The sequence below is a fragment of the Erpetoichthys calabaricus genome, chromosome 14 (genome assembly GCF_900747795.2).
Source record: "Erpetoichthys calabaricus chromosome 14, fErpCal1.3, whole genome shotgun sequence".
In the NCBI taxonomy this organism is placed as follows: Eukaryota; Metazoa; Chordata; class Cladistia; order Polypteriformes; family Polypteridae; genus Erpetoichthys; species Erpetoichthys calabaricus.
Genome location: NC_041407.2, coordinates 49,229,652 through 49,253,041, shown reverse-complemented (window position 1 = coordinate 49,253,041; position 23,390 = coordinate 49,229,652). Strand labels below are relative to the sequence as shown.

Here is a 23,390-nt window from a genome sequence, read left to right as displayed (position 1 = left end):
ATGTATTTATTTAGGCCACTCAATTCTGTAATAAATTAGACACCTGCAGACTTAAAAGATCTCAATGTAATTAGAAGGGAGGATGCAAAATTTGTACTGAAGCATCCCAGGCAAGATCAGAACCTAGAGCTGACACATTAGTAGAAAGCAATGCTGTTTCCATGTTCAGCCAATGGACTTGAGTGACTGGCACCATAACATCATGGATTTTACTGACATTTTTTTAGACACCTTGTCAACAATGGACAAGTCCATGTCTGAATAATTGACAAACAGTACAGTATGGCTAATAAAATATGGTAATTCCATTTGTGCAGTCTAGAATGGTACTTTAAGCCAGCATTTAATAAGAACAACTGAAGATTTTCACAAGCAGATGTTTCAGATTTTAATATAGTTTTACTAAGCAATAAGGGATTTGTATGTGGAAAGAACACAAACTCTGTGCCACCATATTTTAAAAGAAAAACTACGGCACAGAATTTAGATATCCAAAGATAAATAGAAAGCATGTAGATTTCATGACCCACATTTGTTTAGAGAAAAATCAAGGCTCTCCCACAGGCAAGAGAAAAACGTTGTTTCCTTCAACTGATGACATATAAAATCAATTTATGTTATAAAAGGGAAGCTACAGTACCATCTGAAATCTGTCTTTTAATGAATGTTTCCACAGCCCGCTGAATTTTTACATTTCTGTTTTGCGGATTCCTTAATAGCTTTTAGCCGTTTGCTTCTTGTGAGGTTCATACATTTTATTACTTTGAAGACTGCAAGATTTCCCAGGCTTTATTTAATACTCCAGTAAATCCCCAAAACAGAAAGGTGTCAAATAATAATTAAAAATATTTATTTGAATGCAATATACCCATCACTTAGGACTCTGGCCCATTTATGTTAGTAAAGCTTTCAAAGCCTTGCCACATTATGCAACAACCTGTGTTCATAATTTACTGTATATTCCTGGGATTTTACAATCTATTGTACATGTTGAACTTCTTCTTGAAATGAAATAAACATCCGAAATAATTTCCAACATCTTTCCAGATCTGCTTTTATTGTTTTTGATTATTTTTTTATTCTAATTTTTTGATCTCATAAATTATTAGGGAGAATTAATACTAATGTACAGTGAAACATTACAACATTAGAACACTAAGAAGTCAAGCAAATATACAGAATGTGGTAGATACAGCATTGGCTGAGAACTCCTCCATGTGGGACTGAGCATTGTGGAAGTCAGAAAGACATAGCAGGGGCTTCTGTCACAAGATTAACTGCTGAAAGAAGTTAACTTTGTTCCATTATTGCATGCAAAACAACTGTATTTAGCATATACTTTGACATCATCCTCATTAAGCATGTATTAAACCACACACACATCGTATAATCATGTGCCATCAGAAAGTATTCAGACCCTTTCACCCTGTCTGGAGTATTGTGTGCAGTTCTGGTCACTACGGTATAAGAAAGACATAGCAGCACTTGAAGGCTATGCGGAGGAGAGCAACCAAGAGCATCCCAAGACGTAAGGACATGTCCTACTTTGTCTCACTCAGAGAATCAAATCTCAGAGAAGATTTCATGGGGACCTAGTCCAGGTATTTAAAATCCTGAAAGGTATTGATAAAGTAGATGTAGTAACATTCTTTCAGCTTAAGGTGATTCACGTACTCAATGACGTCAGTGGAAATTAAGGGGAAGAGCATTTAAATAGAAAACTCTTCTTTACTCAAAGAGATATGGCACTCTGGAACAAACTACCAAGACGTACAGTAGTTCAAGCAGAAACCTTGACAACTTTTAAGAAAATCTTGATGAGATACTGGGACAGCTTAACAATTAGCTAAATAAATAGACTTGATGGACTAAATTGTCTCCTCTTTATGATCTTATGTACATTCTTTCACCTTTTTCACATTTTGTTATAGTGCAGCTTTTGCTAAAGTTGTTTAAATTCATTTTTCCTCTCATCAAACAATACTCAAAGCCACAGAATGACAATTACAGTACTGATGACGCCAGTTATAATAATGCATTTATCCATAGCCTTTCAGGGTCAACAAGTAAGGTAGATAAAAAGGAAGTAGCAAATTTAAAAAAGATCAGTGCTCAGAATGTTTATTTTGTGACCTTAGTTTGAGACAGGACTCCACTTTTCTCCATGAGAACAGACTGTAAGTACTCAACAAACCAACATGTAATTGGTACCTAATACAAATGTACAGATTGGCTACAGCTTTCAGCAACATCACAAATATTGTAAGAACAGCTTTTAAACATTACAGTATATACCCAAAAGCTGTGCACAGTCTCAGCATTATTATGAAAGATCATTCTGCACAAAAGCAACATAATAAAATAAAACTGTTGTCTTGCGGTGGTGCTACAGATATGGAGGTGATTATGGTAGCAACAAATTTAATAGAGTTCTCTGAATGGAATTGCACATTAGTGCTAGGTCTCTTACTAGATTCGTAGAAGGAAGCAAAATTATGTGGCACTGAGGTTTCAATTTCCTGAGGATTTTTTTTTTTTTTTTTTGAAAACTAATATTATTTGTGTCTAAGAATGATTCTGCCAGAATGGCTTCTGTCCCCTCGAGGGTCCTGAAGTGGATTATGTGAGGTCAATACTGATTGCATGAATGAATAAAATTATTTGTTAAAAAAATAGTAATAATCTGAAAAACGAATGTGGACAGTGGCAATTTTTGCACATCCAGTGTTAGACCAAGCAACTCTGCATTGCCACAGTGATGCTGTACAAGGCCCTGATTGACTTTTGCTCACACATATAAGTTTTTTCAACCAGTTATATAAAAAATACATATGTATTCAAATAAATCAGGTTCAGTGATGGACGGCATTAAAACGCAGTTAACAATACTGGTGCTTTACAGCTTCAGCTACACTCTTAAAAATAAAGGTGCCAGAATGGTTCTTCAGAGCATTTGCCATAGGGGAAAACACTTTTGGGTCCTGAAAGACCTATTTAAATAAAGGTTCCAGAAAGATCCATTTATTTATTTAGATACGTAACATAAAGTGAATAACCATAAAGAGATGGTAACAGATTTGTGAAGTAGCAATGGCTCATGATTTCAACACAACTATTGCTGAGTATGTCCAGTAACATAAATTTAAGTTTTCTTAGTTTGTTAGTGTCTGCAGCCTATCATATACAACTTTTTTTTTTTTCTAAATATTGGGAAGTTTTTCAAAGCACAAAGATGCAACTTCATATGCAAATAATCCCTTGCAGAGTGAAATGGTGCTTAGTCAAGCACCACGAGGAACCACACAACCCAGTAAAGAACCATATGGTGCCATTAAAGAACCATTAGTTTTAAGAGTGTAGGAAATTCATTCCTATCTGGTATGGATGTATACAGCCCTCTTATAGAAAAACTGGGTCCAGAAAATGGATGAATGGATAACAATGGGCTTTGTTCAAACTCATAAAGCACATTGATTATAAAAATAAACACAGATGGCTTTCCCCACTCATCAAGCTATCACAGACAGAATCATTGCAATAACTGCACAATAATGAAATATAATATTTGTCTTGTTAATCAGGTTGCAATATGCTGGGTATTTTTTTTCAGTTTTGTTTTAATATACAAAAATGAACCTGCCTTAAAGTTAAGAATATATCTTTTTTTAAATGTTATTACTTTTTTCTTTTGATCAATACACTGAACCAATTATTCCTTATCTCCATGTCACATTTCATAATTTCTATTTTGCTACTAATAATTAAACTTGTCAAATGCTGGCCCCTCTGTTCCACCTCGAATCAAAATCAGCTCATGTATGGCATGAAATGTATAAAGCCACAGATTATTAAAATTGCTTCATTCAGTGTGTCTACTAGAAAAAAATCAGCTGTAACAAAGGTGTGAAGTGGAAGCAAAAAAATAGTGAAGCAATGTGTGAGATTATGTAAAGCTAACTTTTACATAATAAAGGATAACATGCATTTTAAAGAAGGGTATATTTCAAAAATGAATGAGATTTTTAAAGTTATTTTTAGCAGACTGCTTTGATTTACAATAGTCTTTCACTGTTCTGTATTTAAGCCTGTATTGGTCCATGTTGTTTGCAGCCATTGTCGATCCAAGTGTTGTAGAATTCTTTCAATGTTTTGCACTACAATGAATTGTGGAAGTTCAGCCCCCTAACACAGACAGAGAGACACCAAATGTCCAAAAACGCACACGTTTAATATTTATTTTCTGTACACAGCACCTCACAATGTCCAAATTAGACAAACACTCAGTCCCTTCTTTCTCCTTCTTCTATTCTTCTGCCGCCTCTACTCCTCTCCTTGTGAACTCCATCCTCTTCCACCCCGACTCCAGCTCCTCTACTGAAGTGAGGCGGCCCCTTTTATAATACCCCGGATGTGCTCCAGGTGCTTCGTGATGATCTTCCGGCAGTACTTCCTGGTGTGGCAGAAGTGCTGCAATCCAGGGCTCTATAATCCTCCGGGTGCCCCCTGGCTGCCCTCTCGTGATCCAAGGAAGGTATTGTCCCTCTCCTGGTCCTTCCAGGTGTCCTGGCTGGGCAGGATCCCCAGCCGTCTGCCACAGAATATACAGTAAATGACTCAGCCAGTCCTGCCCTCACTTGCCAAAAAAGAAGCCAAGAACGGGCAGGTTTTATATTCTACAGAACCTTCCACCTATTATACATTTCTCATACTTGTGTGACTATGAACACGAGACACTTAACTTTGTAATCTGCATCCAGATTTGCACATGAAGAGTTTTTAATTGTGGGTAAAATAATTTCTCTTGATGTTCTGGAATGTAAACTGAGCAGCACTAAACCCAAATTTCAATGCTTCAGATATGCAGAACAAGCTAAAAGAGGCAGTTGGATTGTAGGTTTTTAAATGTCAGCTTGATTATTTTTTATAAATATTTGCTGAATAGGAACTATAAAGGTATGCTGCGTTGAATAGTCTGTCTATTTAACGTTACACGTACCCTTCCTCCTTCATACACATTGTCATATTCAGTTCAGCACTACAGTATGCCTTTGTCTGATGACATACTGCACAGCGGTTCTTCTGACTGCCAGACTGAAGCATGACATGCCTGCCATAGCTACTGTACATATGATTTAACTCTTCAGATTTAACATTGTGAATGACTATACAGAAAAGTTTATTTGCTCTCAAAAACTGAATATCCTGCAGCATATAACTACAAATCTTCTAGTACAAGCTGCCATTGTAGTGGCAATTCATTCATTCATTCACTGGTAAAGGGGGTCTGAAGCCAATCCCTGCAGCATAAAGTGCAAAGCAAGAACCATCTCTGGACAGGGTGCCAGTACGCTACAATGAACACACAGTGGGACAAATCAGCCTAACCTGCACATCTTTGGAATGTATAAGGAAATCAATGCCAACACTGGGAGAATATGTAGGTAATACGGATTACCTACAACTGGATTTGAACCCTGGTACTGTAGAAGCGTGTGACAGCAGCAATGATTGCAGAGCCAGTGTGCACTTTTCTCGCTATATTAATATTTAAAAAAATTTTTGGCAAGAAATGAAAAAGGGGATACAAATTCAATACTCCTTTAATGCAGATTGATAGAGAATCATACTGTATTTTATGGGTCAGACACAGCAGTTAAATGTAATATTCCTTAAATTTTGACAGCCTGGCTACCCAAAAAGCTATTGAAAGATATTGAAAAAGTATAATTACTGTAATGCATAATCAAATCCAAATTTTTTTTTGAACACGGTCCACTTTAAAACTGATAAGCTAATCACAGATCAGCCACTTTTTGAGTAATCATAAAAAGAAGCTATCATAATATTGTCATCATTCCATAAAGAAAGTAATTTATTAGTCAATATTCCAATTTTAACATGTATATACAAAAAAAGTATTCACTGAAGTGTTTTTTGGCAATTAGTAAAAACTACTTGTGGGAGTAGGAGGAGTGCTCTTACAAGTATGTTTCATTCGTTGTTGCTGCTTTAATTGCACTAAATCAGGTTTACTGATAGACATGTTCACAATTATTTACTGGTTGGCTCTTGTTGACATTGCAAATGAGGACTGCTTACAATTCCAGAATCTAAAAAATGAACATTTAAAAGGTCCTAGCATTGTCATCCTGCTATTGTTAACAGCCTTTTTTCTAAATGCCTGGCTATAATAACAAAGACCTAAAACGAATAATTGTGTTGGCAGAAAAGCCAGAGGAGTTTTCTTATTTTGTTTCTTCTTCTTCATTATCAGATCACGAGCCAGATGATGACCAGAAAGTTAAGACTCAGCGGCCACGATCAGCTGACCAGCCTGGCATCTTTCAGGCCCAGACAGGTGAGCACAAAAACAGCATACATTTTCTAAATTTGATTTGAGATGGTGCTCACTGTAAGCATAACACTTAGATGTAAGTGAGGAGAATATTAGACATACACCTGCTATGATTGGCCTAACACTAGAAAGTAAACTAGATGGCAATAAATGAGGAGTTATAGTAGGCACTTTATTTCCATATGTGTGTGGGTTACAAGTTTCGTGTTGTTACATTAAGAAACAAAATACACTTGTGAAGTTTTGGCCTTCATATTAAAGTATATTTAGGGCACAACAAAAGCACAAAAAGTACAGGTAAGAGAGTCATTTCTCAGCTGAAAGGCATCAGTTACAAGACTAGGGTGGGAATTGCCAGGAGCACCACAATACAACATGTCATCGTGATACTGAAGTCATGATCATTTTGTGAATATATGCCTTGCTATATTATTTAAACTCATTCTGCAGTACATTGCAAATCATTATTCCTTTTTTTGCTTTACTGAAGATAAAACACAAATTATATATCTTCATCAGCAAAAATATATCTGTTACACTTAATAAGCAAAAAAAAAATTATTTTGTTAATCTCACATAAATCTTGTTCTCAATTGGGTTATCTTAAAACTCCACACAATTAGATTTGGAAAGTACTTTTACAGTTAAAGTATTCGGCAAAACTTTTAATAGATGAGCCCCTTATATTTGCAGTAGAGTAGTCAACCAAAAATTGTAACTATGAGTTACTTTGTCATCTGCACCTCATTAATAACTGATCACAGGTTAAGGAAATAGGCCACAATTAAAACCGAATGTAGTTGTTTAAAGCTGAAATTGGCAGGCAGGGATTCTCAGTTGTAAGAAGCAAGTTAACTTAAACCACGCCCAAAAAAAGCTGCTTTATTAGAAAATAAATGGGTTGCGAAAAGCTGCAGGCATTGCTGATCACCATGGCCTCATGTATAACGGCGTGCGTAGATCTCACACTATAACATGGCGTAAGCACAAAAGCGGGAATGTGCGTATGCACAGAAAAATCCAGATGCAGGAATTTGTACGTACGCAAACTTCCACGTTCTTCCGCTACATAAATCCCGATCAGCGTGAAGAGTAACGCATGTGCACGCGCCTTCTGTCCCGCCCCAACTCCTCCCAGAATTACGCCTCTTTGAATATGCAAATCAATATAAATAGCCTTCTGTGAAAAGACAATGGGAAAAGCATGGGGGAAAATATAAGAATTTCAGCGAATACCAAGTGAAGGCAAAGGAAAAATGTACTATTTGTTGGTTTAAACAGTGGTATAATCAACAAAAGGAAGTTGATCGAGTGACAGAGTGTTGGAGAAACTCGAAAGCTCAAGTTCAAAAAGTCACACAGTACCCGAAATAAAAAAGAAGTCACATATCAAAGTCGGCGTGAAAATGCGAGTTGTAGCCCACCGTCTGAGTGTCATATGAAAGCTTATTAGGGTACAGACAAAAAAAATAGGCACACAGTGGGAAATAAGCATGAAATGTCAACTTTAATCTCGAAATTTCCACTTTAATCACGTAGTTTATTTTGCCATTAAAGTAGAACATCATAAACTTCATCTTAAAATCGTTTAATTTACTAGTTTCTCAAATCCCATTGTAACTAAAGTAGCACGTTAAATGCTTTGTTCAGTATTTGATCTTCTATGTGCTCTGTGTGTGTATCACTACCTGCTTCTTAAACGGGCTTTCTCTTTCTCCGACAGGACACATAATCCATTACATTCGTGATATTACAGCTCTCTGATTAATTAAAATACTGAGATGTATACATGATATCTTTTTCATGATGATAGGAATGAAAGCATGTTATTAAACATGGGAACACGGTGGCGCAGTGCTTGTTCATGTCTCATGCAAGAGGCTTGCTGCGCCATGTGCGACCTTCGATGAAATAATTTATTACAGAAGTACTGTCTCTTTCAAACATACTAACCTCCAATTCCTGTCCTTACTTTTCTTTCTCCAAATACCCAATCGCCACACAATCAGCTCTGTAATAGACGTGAAGCCATTTGTAAGCTTAGAATGTCGATTCTTCAAAACTTTTAAGGAACATTGAATTATCTTCGTAGTACATGTTTAATTATTCTATCCGTCTATCCTTCCAGTGTCGCGTCAGCACCTGCAAGAATACAATGCAATGCAGGAACAATCCCTGAACTAGCTAGCGCTGCGGCACCGTGTCCTCACATGTTTAATTATTAACAATACAGATTATTTAAATGAAGTTAAAGTTTTATCTGTATAATATCAACATATTTTGCTGCATTTCATCTTAAAAATGATATCGTCATCATATGTAAATACGCGCTTTATAAAGTGGCGGAGGTTGTGCAATATTATAACTGTAGTGCAAGTTTACAGTGAGGTAATTGTACTTATAAGTACAAACAGTTCTACAAGGAACACTTGATGGACTGATTGAGTGCATTTATAGTTAAGTCCGTACAGGAAAGTCTCTGAAACGTTTTGCCGTGGCTCAGGCAGCGTCTGCTCCATGCTGTATACTGATAATTCTCTTTCCAATTAGCTGCTGCTGTGATTCCCCACTCAGATACAGTTATATAAATACTCCGAGTGGTGCAGTGAGAGTAATATGGAAAAAGATGATCTGCTGTGGCAACCCTTAACGGGAGCAGCTGAAAGAAGAAGAAGATGCATTGAGAGTAACAACGCTAAAGCAGTTATGGTATTTGGAATACTATGGCTATTCACTAGACCATTATATTGCTACAGGTTAATTACAATCAGATGCATTACACTAATAAACAATATGCAGTTAGTTTCAGTGTATGTATAAAGCCGCGTCAGGAATGTGGATCTAAGAAAGAAAGGGTGACCACACAGGAACAGTAGCACTGCTTTGACGCTGGGTGCCGCCAGTCTGCAAAACCGAGCGGAGAAATTACGTACGCCAGGGTATGAGGTACCGTGGAAATGTGCATGGCTTTACGCCAAGTTTAGGTTTTATACATCGCAATTTGAGCGTGGAAACGTTTGTACGCAACATTTCTGTGCGTACACACCGTTTATACATGAGGCCCCAGGACTGTAATTGAGTACCACTGTTCTAGACCGTTAATATTCTGACATCACAATAAATTATTTATTTTAATTCATCCATCCATCCATCCATTTTCCAACCCGCCGAATCTGAACACAGGGACACGGGGGTCTGCTGGAGCCAATCCCAGCCAACACAGGGCACCAGGCAGGGAACCAATCCCGGGCAGGGTGCCAACCCACCGCAGGACACACACAAACACACCCACACACCAAGCACACACTAGGGCCAATTTAGAATCACCAATCCACCTAACCTGCATGTCTTTGGACTGTGGGAGGAAACCGGAGCGCCCGGAGGAAACCCACGCAGACACGGGGAGAACATGCAAACTCCACGCAGGGTGGACCCGGGAAACGAACCTGGGTCTCCTAACTGCGAGGCAACAGCGCTACCACTGCGCCACCGTGCCGCCCTTATTTTAATTCACATAAATGATTTAGATTGTGTCGCAAATGTCAAACCAGCAAATTTTTAAACATTTTCTATTCTCCATTAATGATAAAAGTTTAGGAAAAACAACTGGTGCAACTCCACATTTCCAGGTTTTTTAATATATTTTTTTTTTTTTTTGGTCACAGTGTATTATTTTATTTCAGGCCAACTCATGCACAGACAAATCTCTTTATTACATAAAAAAATCCTGCGACGAGACAGGACTTTTTGCAAGAGATTTTTTTCAAGTCCCATAAGACGACACTTTGGCCGTGAGATTTTTTTCAAGTCACGCCCTCCTCTCAACTAAATTCAACCACGCACACGGTACTCTGAAGTCAAGATATAATGAAGCTATTACCCATTTGAAAACTAAAAGGCTATTCTTTCTCATGCAATGAAAGGCTATCAGTTTCATCAGACTCAAAAATGCAAATAGCAGAAGTGATACACAAAGATGAGATGGCAATTTGCGTAACTCCATAACGTTGCTACTGTATACAAATTTTTAGTGTAAATGTGGATATAGCATTTGTGCAGCCATGCTGATGTGAACAATAGTCATGAACCTTAAAATGCATATAAAATACAGTAGATGAAAATCTAGTGTGTGTAGCAGGAGTATAGCATATTGATTTCTCCTCCCAGTATTGTAAAGACTGACAGAATTCAATTTTTCTGACCAAAGAAAGTGGAAACTAAGAAGTGTTAAAAAGCTACGTTTAATGCCAGACTTTACTTACAGAGAGGTTCTTCAACAGTCTCCTGTAGATATAAATGGAAGCTTGTTAAGTGGAAATTTTACACAAATATTAGAAGCCTTCTATGCTTAGATAATTTTTGATACATGGAGAATGTGATTGAATGTAGCACTTTGGGGACATTCAAACCTCAACTCTATTATTTTGAAGGACTAGGTGAATAAAAATAAGATCATGCTGCTTACATGTGATTGATTTTTTGAGCTGTGGTGTCTCATGCTATGTCCCATTTGATAATGATAAAACAGGGACAGTAAAATAAAAAAGGTCATTTTGCTAGTGTATTGTTAATCCAGTATTACTTATTTTTAATCCAGGTCCTCTGGGCAGTAGAGGGGGAAAACTCTTTTGGGCATATTCTATGGCATGAAAAACCTCTGAAATGTCAACATTTAAATATGATTATTAACCAAATGAGTTACCATAAATATTTTAGTAAAGTATAGATTGTATAAACTAAAGTAGAATGGAACAAGCACAGAACATATTGCATTAAACTAACCTCAAATATATCAATAAAGGCAAACCAGAAATATTTTTTGTTCATCCTTCACATATTTAAATGCTTTCACTATACCTTCTCCCTTTCCAAACTTGTACTTCAGTTTATTTTATTTTTTTATAACTACAGTAAATTGACTCCTAATTTATTTCCTGTAGAATATGATTGCTAAATAGCCCTATTAAGTACTTTCTGTCTCACTACAAATCAATTTCTTTACTTGTGGTGTTTTTTTTTTGGTTTTAAGAAACTGAGTACTTGCTATTTATAAATGCACTCTTAAAGCAGGAATCTTTCTTCATTCAGACATTTACTAGTACTACTTCAGTTAGGGAACAGATTGAATTGGGTCACCCAATAATGTAGGATTTTCTGGGAATTTTAATCAGAAATAACCAGCCATGGACAGTACAGCAGTCTTTTGAGAATAAACATACTCATATTCACACTTGGGGAATATTTAGCCACCAGTTAACCTAATCTACATATCTATGGGGATGTGGAAACAAAAACTCAGAAATACTGAGAGGGAAATCCACATAGACATGGCCAATAGAAGCAAACTCTAGATGGATTTGGGGCTCGAACCCATTACATTGGCTCAGTGAGGCAGTAGTGTTAACCACTGCACCATCAAAGAAAATGAATGAGCAAACAGAACATCTTTCCCAAAAACCTAATACAGTATTCACCATCATGCAGCACTCTCAGTATCACCATTGCATTTTTCTGAAAGTTTGCATATCTCAAACTTGATATACATGCCATTTCAGAGCTTTGGTGGCCCACATAACATAAGCATGCAGGTCAGAAGTGTGCTAGCTAAGGCATGTGGTAACAAATGTGCAGAGGAAAAAAGGAGCACAGCAACAAATGTGTGCTGCCAGCAAATCTCCCCCCTCTGACTCCTACACTGGGTCATAAGTTTTTTAATAAATAGGACTTGAACTCCAGCCTGACATCTGTCAGTTTTTTAGTGGCTAACACACCAACCGTTAAAATGTCTCTCAGTCAAATTTGTCCCAGTTTTGCATTTAAAATCATTAAACATATCCAAAATTTCATCTGGTTAAGGCAGGTTTTCCTGCCTTAATGATTGGTAAAGAAATTGTATATAAAAATTCTAAATTTGTACAGATTCCAAGAAATGTTTACCTTGACATGTGTTGCAGGCTATTTTTTTTTTTTACCCACCAAAACCTTTAAAGGATTTTTACAGCATTTAGAGTATTTTACTTTGTTCACGACCTATAAATGTCATTGGTTCAGTTCAGAAACATTAAGTTTAATTTTATTAAAATGGCCTGACGTAAAAAAAAGAAGTAAAAGTCCCAATGTTACTTTTTTGTATAGTTGCCACAAACTTTGAACACTACTGTGTCCTTTTGGTCAGTTTTGACCCACGTTATAGTTAAGTAGATTATACCCTCCTTTTAGGGTGTTTTGCTTGTTTACAACCCATAAAAAACATCCAAAATGTCATTGTTTATGCCGTAAAACAATCAATCAAAATAAAAAAGGTTTAGGATAAAAAATATAATGCCCAGGGAACCCAAAAGGGGGAGTCAGAATGGAGCAAAAATACTCGGAATGCAAAGCAAAAACATTAAGGATTAGTACCAACACACCAACGGCAAGTGGAATTTGATTTGAGCTTTGCAAGGTATAAAATGTAATTTAAGCTCTGCAGCACAATTTAACTAGACAGACTCTGGCTGCTGCGTTCTGTTGCATTGTAATTTAAAATGTGCTAACAGAATGTAAACCACTGTAAAATTAAGATTCTTAATGTGGACATGTGTTTTTGACATTAACATGTGCTTTCATTTATCTTCAAATGCCAAGTGCCATTTTATACTTGATTAGAGTTGATATGAAAACTGCATTCCATGCAGTAAGGCCATGTTGATAATAAACACATATGTGTCAAAGGTGTGTCACGTTGTACTATATACAGCAACATCTACGTCTATTACTGGGAATTAAAGAAAAAAACCAAAATGTTACTTGTCATATTTCGGTGTGCTTTGCATTATTCAAATGTGACTTATTTCACAGCCTTGTCAATTAAATATTGGGTTTAAAGTCGCATGGAGACTTTAGCAGCTACAGAATCATTTGGATGAATGTTTTCACACACAAGATCAATACAGTTCTTTACTTTTCATTGCTTATTGCCAGTAAGGAGCACATCTTGCTTCACTCTGAAGCATAATTTGGTTTGACTGGGGATCATTAAACAACTTCTACTGTGCAATGCTGCTCTGTTTTTATTTGCACTTTGCGTATCTGCCTGACTCTTTTCCTCAATATATTTTGAATATCTGGCACTCAGAATTAACATAATAAATATAATGGCATCCTAATCAAATGTTTAATACATAGACAAGATTTTTTATAATGTTATGATCATTGTTCACATTTACAATATATATCAATAACATTTTACTTGTTTTCTCTCATTGCTGATCAACATATATGAATAAGAGTAACAAGGCTCCAGACCAACAATGTTTACCTTGAATCCCATAAGATCCACATCTAATGCACATCTTCATTTGCCAGAACCCTCATTTGCAGCACACTGTATAACATGAAGGTGTGTATTATAATTTACATTACAATAAATGAATAATTACCAGACAGCTCAAACAATAATAATGCCTCCTTTACAGGCTACAGTTTGAAAAATAACACATACCAAAGCTAGAGACTCCGTAGGAGTTTTCAAGCTTTCTGGAGTCACAGACACAGAGGCATTTTTTTTCAATGACTCCATAGTCCCGCAGGATAATGGATAATTCTCTCATAAATTATAATTTTAAAGTTGTTTTATTTACTGGAAATATTTTTCATATAATATCAACTAGGGGCCCCCACCCCTTCTTGCTTCCCTCACCATAACCTGGGGGCGGGTGCTGAGTGCCCGCTATCTCGTAGTTGAGCTGCTAGAAGAGCATCCCTCTGTTAGAGAAAGCGATTGTAATTCAAGAGTTGGTATGTAGAAGAGTATATGGGCTGCGGTAGGAAGACGGTTTGGTCCTTAGTTATTATAGATAGAAAATCAGTTACTTGAGTATTTAACTACAACTACCTTTTTAAAATACCATCCATCCATCCATTCCATCCATTCTCTTCCGCTTATCCGAGGTCGGGTCACGGGGGCAGCAGCTTGAGCAGAGATACCCAGACTTCCCTCTCCCCAGCCACTTCTTCTAGCTCTTCTGGGGGAATCCCAAGGCGTTCCCAGGCCAGCTGAGAGACATGTCCCTCCAGCGTGTCCTGAGTCTTCCCCTGGGCCTCCTCCCGGTTAGACGTGCCCGGAACACCTCACCAGGGAGGCGTCCAGGAGGCATCCTGATCAGATGCCCGAGCCACCTCATCTGACAGCTCTTGATGCGGAGGAGCAGCGGCTCTACTCTGAACCCCTCCCGGATGACTGAGCTTCTCACCCTATCTTTAAGGGAAAGCCCAGACACCCTACAGAGGAAACTCATTTCAGTCGCTTGTATTCGTGATCTCGTTCTTTCGGTCACTACTCATAGCTCATGACCATAGGTAAGGGTAGGAACATAGATCGACTGGTAAATTAAGAGCTTCGCCTTGCAGCTCAGCTCCTTTTTCACCACGACAGGCCGATGCAGAGCCTGCATTACTGCAGATGCCGCACTGATCCGCCTGTCGATCTCACGCTCCATTCTTCCCTCACTCGTGAACAAGATCCCGAAATACTTGAACTCCTCCACTTGGGGCAGGATCTCGCTACCAACCCTGAGAGGGCACTCCACCCTTTTCTGGCTGAGGACCATGGTCTCGGATTTGGAGGTGCTGATTCCCATCCCAGCCGCTTCACACTCGGATGTGAACCGATCCAGAGAGAGCTGAAGATCACGGCCTGATGAAGCAAACAGGACAACATCATTTGCAAAAAGCAGTGACCCAATCCTGAGTCCACCAAACCGGACCCCCTTAACGCCCTGGCTGCGCCTAGAAATTCTGTCCATAAAAGTTATGAACAGAATCGGTGACAAAGGGCAGCCCTGGCAGAGTCCAACTCTCACTGGAAACGGGTTCGACTTACTGCCGGCAATACGGACCAAGCTCTGGCACCAATCGTACAGGGACCGAACAGCCCTTATCAGGGGGTCTGGTACCCCATACTCTCGGAGTACCCCCCACAGGATTCCCCGAGGGACACGGTCGAATGCCTTTTCCAAGTCCACAAAACACATGTAGACTGGTTGGGCAAACTCCCATGCACCCTCCAGGACTCTGCTAAGGGTGTAGAGCTGGTCCACTGTTCCGCGACCAGGACGAAAACCACACTGTTCCTCCTGAATCCGAGGCTCGACTATCTGACGGACCCTCCTCTCCAGGACCCCCGAATAGACTTTTCCAGGGAGGCTGAGGAGTGTGATCTCTCTGTAATTGGAACACACCTTCCGGTCCCCTTTCTTAAAGAGGGGGACCACCACCCCAGTCTGCCAATCCAGAGGCACTGTCCCTGATGGCCATGCAATGTTGCACAGACGTGTCATCCAAGACAGCCCTACAACATCCAGAGCCTTGAGGAACTCCGGGCATATCTCATCCACCCCCGGGGCCCTGCCACCAAGGAGTTTTTTGACCACTTCGGTGACCTCAGTCCCAGAGATGGGGGAGCCCACCTCCGAGTCCCCAGGCTCTGCTTCCTCATTGGAAGGCATGTTAGTGGGATTGAGGAGGTCTTCGAAGTACTCCCCCCACCGACCCACAACGTCCCGAGTCGAGGTCAGCAGCGCACCATCCCCACCATATACAGTGTTGACACTGCACTTCTTCCCCCTCCTGAGAAGCCGGATGGTGGACCAGAATCTCCTTGAAACCATCCGAAAGTCATTCTCCATGGCCTCCCCAAACTCCTCCCACGCCCGAGTTTTTGCCTCAGCAACCACCAAAGCTGCATTCCGCTTGGCTTGTCGGTACCTATCGGCTGCCTCCAGAGTCCCACAGGACAAAAGGGTCCTGTAGGACTCCTTCTTCAGCTTGACTGCATCCCTCACCGCCGGTGTCCACCAACGGGTTCGGGGAATGCTGCCACGACAGGCACCGACCACCTTACGGTCACAGCTCCGGTCAGCTGTCTCAACAATAGAGGCACGGAACATGGCCCATTCGGACTCAATGTCCCCCACCTCCCTTGGGACGTGGTCGAAGTTCTGCCAGAGGTGGAAGTTGAAGCTACTTCTGACAGGGGGCTCTGCCAGACATTCCCAGCAGACCCTCACAACACGTTTGGGCCTACCAGGCATGACCGGCATCCTCCCCCACCATCGAAGCCAACTTACCACCAGGTGGTGATCAGTTGACAGCTCCGCCCCTCTCTTCACCCGAGTGTCCAAGACATGTGGCTGCAAGTCCAACGACACGACCACAAAGTCGATCATCGAACTGAGGCCTAGGGTGTCCTGGTGCCAAGTGCACATATGAACACCCCTATGTTTGAACATGGTGTTCGTTATGGACAATCCGTGACGAGCACAGAAGTCCAATAACGAAACACCACTCGGGTTCAGATCAGGGGGGCCATTCCTCCCAATCACGCCCCTCCAGGTCTCACTGTCATTGCCCACGTGAGCATTGAAGTCTCCCAGCAGAACGAGGGAGTCCCCAGAAGGTATGCCCTCTAGCACCCCCTCCAGGGACTCCAAAAAGGGTGGGTACTCTGAACTGCTGTTCGGTACATACGCACAAACAACAGTTGGGACCCGTCCCCCCACCCAAAGGCGGAGGGAGACTACCCTCTCGTCCACCAGGGTAAACCCCAATGAACAGGCTCCAAGTCAGGGGGCAATAAGTATACCCACACCCGCTCGGCGCCTCTCACCGGGGTCAACTCCAGAGTGGTAGAGAGTCCAGCCCCTCTCAAGGAGATTGGTTCCAGAGTCCAAGCTGTGCGTTGTGATGAGTCCGACTATATCTAGCCGGAACCTCTCTTTTTAAAATACCAATGAATAATAAATCAAAGTAAAAAGTAAAAGTAAAAAAGAAGTAAAACAGAAGAAAAAGTAAATAAAAAATTAAATTACATTAGTGTCTCGTCAAAAACAATATTATGAATTACTTTATATTAACTTACATTCTATAAACGTTGCTTTATGAATTTCTTTTTGCATATTGTTTAGGATATTGGACAATTCTTTGTTCTTGATTTTTATTACAGTGCATCTGGAAAGTATTCACAAAATGGATTAAATTCATTTTTTTCCTCAGAATTCTAAACACAACACCCCATAATGACAATGTGAAAAAAGTTTACTTGAGATTTTTGCAAATTTATTAAAAATAAAAAATTGAGAAAGCACATGTACATAAGTATTCACAGCCTTTGCCATGAAACTCAAAATTGAGTTCAGGTGCATCCTGTTTCCCCTGATCATCCTTGAGATGTTTCTGCAGCTTAATTGGAGTCCACCTGTGGTAAATTCAGTTGAATGGACATGATTTGGAAAGGCACACGCCTGTCTATATAAGGTCCCACAGTTGACAGTTCATGTCAGAGCACAAACCAAGCATGAAGTCAAAGGAATTGTCTGTAGACCTTCGAGACAGGATTGTCTCGAGGCACAAATCTGGGGAAGGTTACAAAAAAATTTCTGCTGCTTTAAAGGTCCCAATGAGCGCAGTGGCCTCCATCATCCGTAAGTGGAAGAAGTTCGAAACCACCAGGACTCTTCCTAGAGCTGGCCGGCCATCTAAACTGAGCAATCGGGGGAGAAGGGCCTTAGTCAGGGAGGTGACCAAGAACCCGATGGTCATTCTGTCAGAGCTCCAGAGATCCTCTGTGGAGAGAGGAGAACCTTCCAGAAGGACAACCATCTCTGCAGCAATCCACCAATCAGGCCTGCATGGTAGAGTGGCCAGACAGAAGCCACTCCTTAGTAAAAGGCACATGGCAGCCCGCCTGGAGTTTGCCAAAAGGCACCTGAAGGACTCTCAGACCATGAGAAAGAAAATTCTCTGGTCTGATGAGACAAAGATTGAATTCTTTGGTGTGAATGCCAGGCGTCACGTTTGGAGGAAGCCAGGCACCGTTCATCACCAGGCCAATACCATCCCTGCAGTGAAGCATGGTGGTGGCAGCAACATGCTGTGAGGATGTTTTTCAGCGGCAGGGACTGGGAGACTAGTCAGGATAAAGGGAAAGATGACTGCAGCAATGTACAGAGACATTCTGGATGAAAACCTGCTCCAGAGCGCTCTTGACCTCAGACTGGGGCGACGGTTCATCTTTCAGCAGGACAACGACCCTAAGCACACAGCCAAGATATCAAAGGAGTGGCTTCAAGACAACTCTGTGAATGTCCTTGAGTGGCCCAGCCAGAGCCCAGAGTTGAATCCGATTGAACATCTCTGGAGAGATCTTAAAATGGCTGTGCACCGACGCTTCCCATCCAACCTGATGGAGCTTGAGAGGTACTGCAAAGAGGAATGGGCGAAACTGTCCAAGGATAGGTGTGCCAAGCTTGTGCCATCATATTCAAAAAGACTTGAGGCTGTAATTGCTGCCAAAGGTGCATCGACAAAGTATTGAGCAAAGGCTGTGAATACTTATGTACATGTGATTTCTCAGTTTTTTTTGTTTTTAAAAAATTTGCAAAAACCTCAAGTAAACTTTTTTCACATTGTCATTATGGGGTGTTGTGTGTAGAATTCTGAGGAAAAAAATTAATTTAATCCATTTTGGAATAAGACTGTAACATAACAAAATGTGGAAAAAGTGATGCGCTGTGAATACTTTGCACTGTATATGCAGCTCTTTTTCGTTTATTTTTTTGTTGCTTGCATTTGTCCTGGATGCGGCTTTTGTGGTGGTGTCAACAACTTTCGTATACGCTGGAACAAAACTTCTTTTACATTGGTTTTCAGTTCAGTCATATTTACTATATTTCTTAGGAGACCATAAGCTTAAAAGTAGGTGTACAAGGACAGGAGACACAAAACTTCACATGCATTTCTGTAGTATATAATAATATGATGAAAACTAATAAACTATGATGGACTGGAATTAGATTACAAGACTAAAACAATCCCCATTATTTATACTTTCCCGTTAGTCTAGAGGAGTTGGTAATTTGGATTTATTCTTCTGAGTTAGTTGTCTTTTGTCACCAGTAAACCATGGCTTTACCCTCCGGTGCTTTCCCTAAGCAAACAGATCTTATTTGAAACAACACTAATGCATACGGTTCCTTGTTCATTAGTTTACTCTGGAAAGTGCTTTATTTTCAATTGTGATATTTAAACCCATAGTTTAATTAATAAAACTTCACTGAATGATATTTTTTTTATTTCTTTAAACTTGCTATTTTTATACATGCATTAAAGATTAAAGATAAAGTTTTAAATTCACCATTTCTTTCAGAATATAGTGATATCATAACACAAGTGCTTATCTTAAATATGAAAATATTGTCTTTTCCATTAGAAAAGTAAATGTCACCATCATTATGCATTTAGTTTTAAGCACAGTTTTTCACTCTGGGATGCATTTCCTTAAAGCCTCATAATGCTAAAATCCATTTTAATATCGATCATTAGTTTACGAACGTTTCTCAAACCTCATCGTAAGTAAAGTGACATGTTAAATCTTTCATAATCGACGTGCTCCCTGACCCACTCATTAATTTCTAAGTGCTTCTTAAATAGGCTTCCTCTTGCGCCAACTGTAACCACAGGTAGCAGTTGCCACATAGAATATGTTCATTTTTGTTAAGACAGGTCTGTAATCTTTTAGAATATGATTTTCATGATGAAACACAAAATTCATTTATAATATGACAGTGTATAGATAAGTTGTAGTTTGCATGTTCTCCCCATGTCTGCGTGGGTTTCCTCCAGGTGCTCTGGTTTCCTCTCACAGTCCAAAGACATGCAGGTTAGGTGCATTGGCGATCCTAAATTGTCCCTAGTGTGTGCTTGGTGTGTGTGTGTGTGTGTGTGTGCCCTGCGGTGGGCTGGCGCCCTGCCCGGGGTTTGTTCCTGCCTTGCACCCTGTGTTGGCTGGGATTGGCTCCAGCAGACCCCCGTGACCCTGTGTTCGGATATAGCAGGTTGGATAATGGATGGATGGATGAAGAGATAAGTTGTTAAATGAATTTCAAAAATTGAAACTGTTAATACCTACAAATTTATAAGCTAATGTTTCTTTGTTCTTTAAAAGTTTTAGAGAATCAATGTTCTAAGGTTAACATTTTCTGAGTGGCAATTGTTTATGTGCAGAAGCAGAAAGAAAGAATAGAGAAGGATGGGAACTGGGCTCACCCAAAAAGTAGCTCATACGTTTTATAAATGGATCATAAAATTGCCTGTTAATCACTACGTTTCATCATTTTTGGGAAACGGTCCCCAGCATAGCTTCTACTTCACAGGCTTTGGAATTCATTTGGACTGATTTTTGATTACCCCTCCTCGAACCGCCACCTTATCGTGGTAGAGGGGTTTGCGTGTCCCAATGATCCTAGGAGCTCTGTTGTCCGGGGCTTTATGCCCCTGGTGGGGCCACCCAAGGCAAACTGGTCCTAGGTGAGGGATGAGACAAAGTGCGGTTCAACAGACCTCCTATGACGAATAAAAAATTTGGACGGCGTTTTCCCTCGCTCGGACGCGGGTCACCGGGGCCCCCCTCTGGAGCCAGGCCTGGAGGTGGGGCTCGATGGCGAGCGCCTGGTGGCCGGGCTTGCACCCATGGGGCTCGGCCGGGCACAGCCTGAAGAGGCAACGTGGGTCCCCCTTCCCATGGGCTCACCACCTATGGGAGGGGCCAAGGAGGTCGGGTGCAGTGTGAGTTGGGTGGTGGCCGAAGGCGGGGACCTTGGCGGTCCGATCCTCGGCTACAGAAGCTGGCTCTTGGGACGTGGAATGTCACCTCTCTGAAGGGGAAGGAGCCTGAGCTTGTGCTTGAGGTTGAGAGGTTCCGGCTAGATATAGTCGGGCTCACCTCAACGCACAGCTTGGACTCTGAAACCAATCTCCTTGAGAGGGGCTGGACTCTCTACCACTCTGGAGTTGCCCCCGGTGAGAGGCGCCGAGCGGGTGTGGGTATACTTATTGCCCCCCGACTTGGAGCCTGTACATTGGGGTTTACCCCGGTAGACGAGAGGGTAGCCTACCTCCGCCTTCGGGTGGGGGGACGGGTTCTAACTGTTGTTTGTGCGTATGCACCGAACAGCAGTTCAGAGTACCCACCCTTTTTGGAGTCCCTAGAGGGTGTGCTAGAGGGCATACCTTCTGGGGACTCCCTCGTACTGCTGGGGGACTTCAATGCTCACGTGGGCAATGACAGTGAGACCTGGAAGGGCGTGATTGGGAGGAATGGCCCCCCCGATCAGAACCCGAGTGGTGTTTTGTTATTGGACTTCTGTGCTCGTCACGGATTGTCCATAACAAACACCATGTTCAAGCATAGGGGTGTTCATATGTGCACTTGGCACCCGGACACCCTAGGCCTCAGTTCGATGATCGACTTTGTGGTCGTGTCGTCGGACTTGCGGCCACATGTCTTGGACACTCGGGTGAAGAGAGGGGCGGAGCTATCAACTGATCACCACCTGGTGGTGAGTTGGCTTCGATGGTGGGGGAGGATGCCGGTCAGGCCTGGTATGCCCAAACGTGTTGTGAGGGTCTGCTGGGAACGTCTGGCAGAGCCCCCTGTCAGAAGTAGCTTCAACTCCCACCTCCGGCAGAACTTCGACCATGTCCCGAGGGAGGTGGGGGACATTGAGTCTGAATGGGCCATGTTCCGTGCCTCTATTGTTGAGGCGGCTGACCGGAGCTGTGGCCGTAAGGTGGCCGGTGCCTGTCGTGGCGGCAATCCCCGAACCTGTTGGTGGACACCGGCGGTGAGGGATGCCGTCAAGCTGAAGAAGGAGTCCTACCGGTCCCTTTTGTCCTGTGGAACTCTGGAGGCAGCTAATAGGTACCGGCAGGCCAAGCGGAATGCAGCTTCGGTGGTTGCTGAGGCAAAAACTCGGGCATGGGAGGAGTTTGGGGAGGCCATGGAGAACGACTTTCGGACGGCTTCGAGGAGATTCTGGTCCACCGTCCGGCGTCTCAGGAGGGGGAAGAAGTGCAGTGTCAACACTGTATATGGTGGTGATGGTGCGCTGCTGACCTCGACTTGGGACGTTGTGGGTCGGTGGGGGGAGTACTTCGAAGACCTCCTCAATCCCAATAACATGCCTTCCAGTGAGGAAACAGAGCCTGGGGACTCGGAGGTGGGCCTCCCCATCTCTGGGACTGAGGTCACCGAGGTGGTCAAAAAACTCCTTGGTGGCAGGGCCCTGGGGGTGGATGAGATACGCCCGGAGTTCCTCAAGGCTCTAGATGTTGTAGGGCTGTCTTGGTTGACACGTCTCTACAACATCGCATGGACATCAGGGACAGTGCCTCTGGATTGGCAGACCGGGGTGGTGGTCCCCCTCTTTAAGAAGGGGGACCGGAGGGTGTGTTCCAACTACAGAGGGATCACACTCCTCAGCCTTCCTGGAAAAGTCTATTCGGGGGTTATGGAGAGGAGGGTCCGTCGGATAGTCGAACCTCGGATTCAGGAGGAACAGTGTGGTTTTCGTCCTGGTCGCGGAACAGTGGACCAGCTCTACACCCTTAGCAGAGTCCTGGAGAGTGCATGAGAGTTCGCCCAACCAGTCTACATGTGTTTTGTGGACTTGGAAAAGGCGTTCGACCGTGTTCCTCGGGGGATCCTGTGGGGGGTGCTCCGGGAGTATGGAGTACCGGACCCCCTGCTAAGGGCTGTTCGGTCCTTGTACGATCGGTGCCAGAGCTTGGTCCGCATTGCCGGTAGTAAGTCGAACCTGTTTCCAGTGAGAATTGGACTCCGCCAGGGCTGCCCTTTGTCACCGATTCTGTTAATAACTTTTATGGACAGAATTTCTAGGCGCAGCCAGGGTGTTGAGGGGGTCCGGTTTGGTGGACTCAGGATTGGGTCACTGCTTTTTGCAGATGATGTTGTCCTGTTTGCTTCATCAGGCCGTGATCTTCAGCTCTCTCTGGATCGGTTCTCAGCTGAGTGTGAAGCGGCTGGGATGGGAATCAGCACCTCCAAATCCGAGACCATGGTCCTCAGTCGGAGAAGGGTGGAGTGCCCTCTCAGGGTTGGGAGCGAGATCCTGCCTCAAGTGGAGGAGTTCAAGTATCTCGGGGTCTTGTTCACGAGTGAGGGAAGAATGGAGCGTGAGATCGACAGGCGGATCAG

At 41.9% G+C, this 23,390-nt stretch overlaps 1 protein-coding gene across 11 annotated transcripts in view; it reads left to right on the top strand.

The window, feature by feature from the left end:
* Positions 1 to 23,390, top strand: part of adgrb2 (adhesion G protein-coupled receptor B2) — a 1,003,794-nt gene that overhangs the window by 402,762 nt on the left and 577,642 nt on the right. For all 11 annotated transcript variants that reach the window (XM_051919045.1, XM_028818906.2, XM_051919049.1 and 8 more), the window contains exon 3: positions 6,275 to 6,358. In XM_051919045.1, coding sequence (XP_051775005.1) covers positions 6,275 to 6,358 — 84 coding nt within the window. The remainder of the gene's footprint in view (positions 1 to 6,274; positions 6,359 to 23,390) is intronic.